At 43.6% G+C, this 6,747-nt stretch overlaps 1 protein-coding gene across 3 annotated transcripts in view; it reads right to left on the minus strand.

Annotated features, from left to right (window-relative positions):
• LOC140359870 (E3 ubiquitin-protein ligase SH3RF3-like) overlaps window positions 1-6,094 on the minus strand; it is a 136,817-nt gene extending 130,723 nt beyond the window's left edge. For all 3 annotated transcript variants that reach the window (XM_072445082.1, XM_072445083.1, XM_072445081.1), the window contains exon 1: window positions 5,589-6,094. In XM_072445082.1, coding sequence (XP_072301183.1) covers window positions 5,589-5,990 — 402 coding nt within the window. In that variant the 5' untranslated portion in view covers window positions 5,991-6,094. The remainder of the gene's footprint in view (window positions 1-5,588) is intronic.
• Window positions 6,095-6,747: the final 653 nt, after the last annotated feature.

Consider the following 6,747-nt stretch of genomic DNA (forward strand, 5'->3'; position numbering starts at 1 on the left):
CCAACTGACTTTAGTGTAATATTTAATGTCGCTATGAAACTTTATTAACAAACTCTATTTAACTTGAATCACTGGCAAACTAAGGCTACAACTGACAGATTAACCTTGTTTTGTTTCTGGTTATGACTCAAAAGTGGGGAATGACATGCCATATACTGTTGAAAATCTGAGGTAAAACAATAACATCTCCATGGCGACAAGCAGCTGACGGACCCTCCTGAATAATCAAATCATTTACCTTGACAATTATTTAAAAAAAATAACACGAACGCAAGATAAAAACCACCAGCGAAAGCCACATCTCTGCGTAAAATATATTCGTATAAGACGCGCGGCACGAAATAAGAAACGATGATTCGATGGGACAACCTCAGGGAAGATTCAAAAGTTGTTCATAAGAATTTGCAATAAGCAGAATCTGGAAATGTCACGTAGCGCGTCGGGCCGAACTCTGACAGACTTTGAGCTAATTCTTATTGCTCTGCCGCTGTCGGGTGAGTCATCTCCACATCTGATGTACTCTGAGCTCCACACAGACAGACAGTGGTAATATTTCACCACCAAATGTTACTGATGAAGACGGGAGAACGATGCGCTTTTCATTTTCGTTAAAGAGAGAAATGACATGTTGTTTATAGACTATTAATGTGTGCCTAGTGTGAGTAAGTAAAGGATTGCAGTGCATTTCAAGCAAAGGCATCAAAGGATATTTGTGCAGTTTGTGTTTACTTTTACCACTACGACGTATGGAAAAAGTAGCACGATCGCAGTATTGGCTGATGCAATAATCAATAGTGCAAAAAGCAAAATAATATATAGCGCAATGACATAAAGGTCCCTAATCTGACAGAAATGTACTGTTTTTAAAAGGAAAATGTTGAAAAAAGCTGTATTATTCAACATTTTCCTATTTATTTACCGGTAATCTAAATTAGCCTTGATTTAGTCTCAGTTTTGTCTCTGTCACTTTTATTTTGACAGCGTTTGACTAATATTAAGGCATGAACTTATATGTTTTAATAGAACTGAAATGATTGTGTGGGAAAAGTAGGGCTGTATTCAAATATCGCAATTGTATAAATGACAGGCACATTTTAACATTCAGGCCATATTTTGCCCCCGGAGGCAGCGCTAACGTGAGCGCAGCTCATTTAGTCACATCTTGCAGTCGCCGCAGCGCAGGAGGTGGAATTATGCCAAAATAGGAGGTGGAGTAAAGCAAACTGAGGGCGTGGTCTGGTGCAGGAATCGTAAATGATAAACTTCAAAACCAGCGTTAGTTATAGATTGGGGATGTTTACGAGTTTAAGGTAGTTTAAGGTAGTTTAAGGTAGTTTCCTCAAGCATAAATGACCAATAATAACCTGTGTGGGTTTTATATTCGAGGAGATGAGGTGCAGATGAGGACAAACTTCTCTCTAGAGTATTGTCTAGTACCTCATACGATACGATACGAATTCCGATACAGGCAACTTGATATAATACAAATCCTGATTTATGATATCCCTTAAAACCGGTGTTAAAAGTTTACTAAAAATAAGTTTTGATTAAGTAGAATAACAAAATGCAATAGAATTTCATCTTCACACTGTCCTTAATATCAGAAGACAACTGTCCTATAATTAAGTCACATTTTCAACTCCTTTGATTCAACCTTGATGCAGCAGTCTGTTGGTTCAGAAGTAAAGAATGTGGCAATTTATAATGACTGTATGTTGTTTGAAAGTATCAATATACGCATATCTGTATCAATACACGAATAAATTCATCGAGACATATCATAGTATGGATATTTTGAGCACAGCCCTTCTTCTCTCTGTCTCGCCCGATACAGGACACGCACACACAGCACTACGGACACTAGCGATGCGTGGGTTTGCCATCGTTTAGCTCGTTTCTCTGTGAATATGTGACTGATTGTCAATGGTCACATTTATATAGCGCTTTTTCTACCACTCTCAAAGCGCTTTACATCAAGGACCAGTCACCCATACGCACACCAACAGCTGTATTCATCTGTATTCATCAGTATTCATCAGTATTCATCAGTATTCATCAGTATTCATCAGTATTCATCACAAACCTGTGGGCCAGTGGATTTGACCGCTCTACCAAAGTGGGATTCGAACCGTCGACCTTTCGGATTGTTGCATACAGAGAACACGTCTGCAAAGTTGCCACCGTCTCTTCTCCCCACAATCTCTCAACTGAGCTGTCTGTGATAATAATGTCCATAGCAACGGCGTGGAAACAGTTGTTGGGGATCACAGGGGCAGGGTCTATCTGTGGTGCTTCAGTTGAAGTATGAATGCCACAAACTTTGTTCTGGTTCTGGCGGCCCTATAGGTAAACAAACAAACAAACAAACAAACGACTTGGCCTCTTTGTGCTGCGTTGAACACCTGTTACTGCGTGATCTGCGCTAGTGTTAAAGTGCGTATGACTTGGTTTTGAAGATTTCCTAATTTCGACTTTATTTGGTGTATTTGTACCGGTTGTGCATAGAAATGATGCTTTTACACCAATCAAGCAAGTATTTGTGGAGAAAATTCAACAAATGCAACAAAATAAAGGTGCTCTCATATATTTGTATTTGTCAAATAAAATAAACGTGACATCAGATGAGCTTTTATTGTACATATTCAGCTCTGTAAATCCCGTGTCCCGCAGTAGCAGGTCGGCAGCAGCAGAAGCCCACACGGCACTGGAGGGATAAGTCCTCACTGTTGACTCAGCACTTTTGACTCTTCACTCAACTGACATTACCTCACACGAACATTTGGGACTGACCCGTCTGACCCTCACAGCGCGGTGTACATCAGTGTGTCTCTTAAAAAGGCATTTTGGCTCCTTTACCAGAGCCTTAACCCAGCAGGCGACTGACATTCAAAAGCACTTACACACGGACTATGAATGGAGAGATTAATTCGGACTTTCATCGTGGGGTGAGGGAGGGGTGGTCCCGTGGTGGTGGGGGTCCATGAGGGGGTTGAAGGAGGAGATTGTGGGTGTTTGCGGAGGCTAATGGGTTATGTGTGTGAATGTGGCGTGTGAGTCCAGGACCAATAAAGACGGCAGTAGAGCGCGGTCTCAACGGGGCGCTAAAACAAACAGAAAGTGGACAGGGCAAAGGACCGAGTAAGCACCAAGCATTGTGGGTATTTAACTATTTAACAATGCTCTATGTACTGGATACGGAGTCGCAGAGGACAAATTCAAGAAAATGAACTGATACTTTAAAAAGTAGCATTGATAAAACATTATACGATATATATACTATTTATCGTTTTTGTCTGCGTAATCCCTCATTCGTCCAGGAGTGTTCCAGTGTAGACACAGGTCAGTTGTGGTCATCTGGACAACATGCTCTGTTTCGAGAGTCATTCTCAATCTGATCGATTGACTACAACTGAATCTTTTTCTACAATTTATCGGGTTATTCGGTTATTGAGTCTTAAGTTTATCTTTACCTCTTGCTTTATGCGTGCTTATAGTACACTTTACTTACTATTGCAGTCAATGCAAATCCTTTTTTTTGCTATTTTACAAACTTAAAACATAGAACTAAGAACACAACGCCGAGAGTAAGAAAAATAAAAGCACAGTTAAATAAAATCAGGGCAAACATTGTCCAACATACACGTCCTATTCAGTTGCAAATACATTTTCAAATTCAACCTGCATTACTAGTATACACTTCACTACTGCGATGTTACACAAAATGTGTGTGCAAATAAGCGATGCAAGTCCTTTTGCCAAAATGTACAGTTTTGCTCCAAGTGTTCAGTAAAACAGAGAGAACTACATAGATCATGGTCCTTTGTTGTTTTAGTTTTAAAAGAGCTTAAGTTATTAAAAATGCTACTTATAAAAACAAGTACTCAACTATATTTAAAGACGTAAATGTGTTTGTTTCCAGGCTTCATTTTAATATTGAAGTTAGGGATTAGGGCAGTACAATCCAGCAAAAGTATTTATATCGCAAACCAAGGTTTCTTTTTTAATGAAAACTTTAAAAAATGACTTTATGTTCATTACATGTTAAGGCCTGAATTAGCCTTGATTCATCTTGGTTTTGTCTCTGTAAAAAGTTTTATTTTGACACCGTTTGGCCATTAAATTTAGGCCGGTACATTTTTATTAGAATATAACTTACTTAATGCAATATTGTCTAATATCGTGAAGGCCTAATAATGAAGATCCCTAAACAGCATAGATAAATAAAAAGAACAATTTCAAAGTTTATGACCAAGACCGCCCCTTAAGATCCTGTGTGTGCCAGTAGTTTATCTGAAAGTCATCAACGTTACTCTTCCAAGTCGGCGCGGTTAAACTCTATCGACTGTATTGAAATAACATGTTAAGTGTTGGAGGAAATGTCACTAAGTCTTTGGATTCCTGTTCATTGGCTGTGACTGAGTGACCGTTGGCTGCTCCGCTCTTCATCACATCCAAGTGCTCTGCTGCTTAAATCAATGCTGCTCCCGACCTGATAAGTCCCGTTGTATATTGCAGGAGCCAACGCTGTTACTGCGATGGTTCACTGAGTGTAACAGCCCGAGCATACTTGTGCACAACCGCCTTTCATCATTCACAACTTGACAAATCCCTTTACATTTGTCAGAAGATTAGCATTCTGATGGAAATAGATTTGCTGTGACAGGTTACAACTTGTAGTATTTGCTCAGGATTAGAGTAAAAAGGATTCAGTATTGACATCGGGGCTATAGTTCATTTGACCGTGTTGCTCAGATGTTCCACATTACGTCAGGAAATATTTGGATATGAACTTCCGTCTGAGCCTAAATCAGAATGAACTAGTCTAAATGATATGATAATATATTACAGAAAGATGCAATGCTGAGATCTAACTCAAGCTGGACCACATCAGAATTGAAATTTGTGATTAACCAAAGCTAAACATGGGAAAGTAGAAAACAGCAACATCCTTTACTTCACTTGCACAACAGGATATTCCTAAAATAACCCAAAGATTGAACTCCTCCTGCCAGTTATATCTTCAACCATAAAAATGAACTAATTGTTGTTTTTTGAGTCACAACTGCTCTCACACATGTTTGCAGCCAGAGACAGAGCAGGATCTTTCCCACAGACACAGGTTATGAAAGAGTGCACAGCTGCAGCCTGTGACCACAGGGCAGAACAGGACAGTAACAACCAGAACAGACAGGTGACCCACAGGTCTCCCACATCTCCGCTTCGTCTGTGGCTCACCACAACTAATTATACCTCGGTCACAAACACCCAGAGGCACACCCAAAACAAAGCCTAATTTAACCCAAGTGGTAAGCTACAACAACAGTGTAATAGCAGCAATACATGTGAAACAAGACGCACTAAAGTATGACATTTGCAGATCTTCTGTTTGCTCCTCTGCTGTGCCTCCACAACTTCAGTCTGGTACAAGTTTGTCTCTTCAGCTGCTGTCACATTCTGCTGTGTGCTCACCTGCACATCATGAACACAACTATGGATACTATGGATGTTATAACCAAATCACATTTCTCAGGCTTATAGAAGTATGGAAGTGTTGTCACTGTTTGACAGCTCAACAGTGAGTAGTTTACCTTCACAGGGGAGCTCCTGGTGGCTGTGGGCAGCTCTCTAATAGCACTGCCCGGGGGAGACGCGCATATTCCGGCTGCGTAGCCGTGAAGCGAGCCCCCGGGATGGAACTGCCTGCTGCCGGTGCCGTTGCCTCGTTGTGGCCGCTGCTTGATCCCGTCCAAGAGGCGAACCAGGAGGATGTTCGCCGGGAGGTCGTCCACCCCGCAGTCCACCAGGATGCGGCACTCCGGGCACCGCAGCTCGTTCCTGGAGCTCAGGATGTTCTCCAGGCAGCGGCGGCAGAAGGTGTGCTGGCACGGCAGCACCTTGGCCGTGGTGTCCAGGCGCTCCAGGCAAACCGAGCACTCCAGCAGATCCAGCAGCGACGAAGACTCGTCCATGTCGGCGGAGAGCGTGAGCATCTGGGCTTCAGGCTCCGGGACGTGGCGGGGACTTGTTTGTGCTCCGTGTAAAAGAAGAAGAAGAAGACGCGGGGCTACAGGACATTCTGGGAGGCGGACCCTGCTCCGCGGCGGGGTCCCGGGCGCACGCGGACAGTTTCCCCGGGAGTTGTGGAGGAAGGCTCTCCGCTGGTCCGGCTCCGTCTCCCGCAGCGTGTGAGTGCGTCGGTCGCTCCTCTCTCCGTCTCCTCTTCGCGCTCCAGCGGCAGCGGCTGTGCACAAAACGGTGAGGTCACGCTCCCATCATCATCATCACGCGCGCGCGCGCAGCAGCAGAATCACGGCGCGCGCGAGAGAGAGAGAGGGAGAGAGAGAGAGAGAGAGAGGGAGAAGGAGAGAGAGAGAGAGAGAGAGAGAGAGAGAGAGGGAGAGAGAGAGGGAGAGAGAGAGTGAGAGGGAGAGGGAGAGAGAGAGAGGGAGAGAGAGAGAGAGAGAGAGAGAGAGAGAGAGAGAGAGAGAGAGAGAGGGAGAAGGAGAGAGAGAGAGAGAGAGAGAGAGAGAGAGAGAGAGAGAGGGAGAGAGAGAGAGAGAGAGAGAGAGAGAGAGAGAGAGAGAGAGAGAGAGAGAGAGAGAGAGAGAGAGAGGGAGAGGGAGAGGGAGAGAGAGAGTGAGAGGGAGAGGGAGAGAGAGAGAGAGAGAGGGAGAGAGAGAGAGAGAGAGAGAGAGAGAGAGAGAGAGAGAGAGAGAGAGAGAGAGGGAGAGGGAGAAGGCGAGAACA

Source organism: Eucyclogobius newberryi, unplaced genomic scaffold, assembly GCF_026437365.1.
Source record: "Eucyclogobius newberryi isolate DKJ021-1_F unplaced genomic scaffold, fEucNew1.0.hap1 SCAF_14, whole genome shotgun sequence".
In the NCBI taxonomy this organism is placed as follows: domain Eukaryota; kingdom Metazoa; phylum Chordata; class Actinopteri; order Gobiiformes; family Gobiidae; genus Eucyclogobius; species Eucyclogobius newberryi.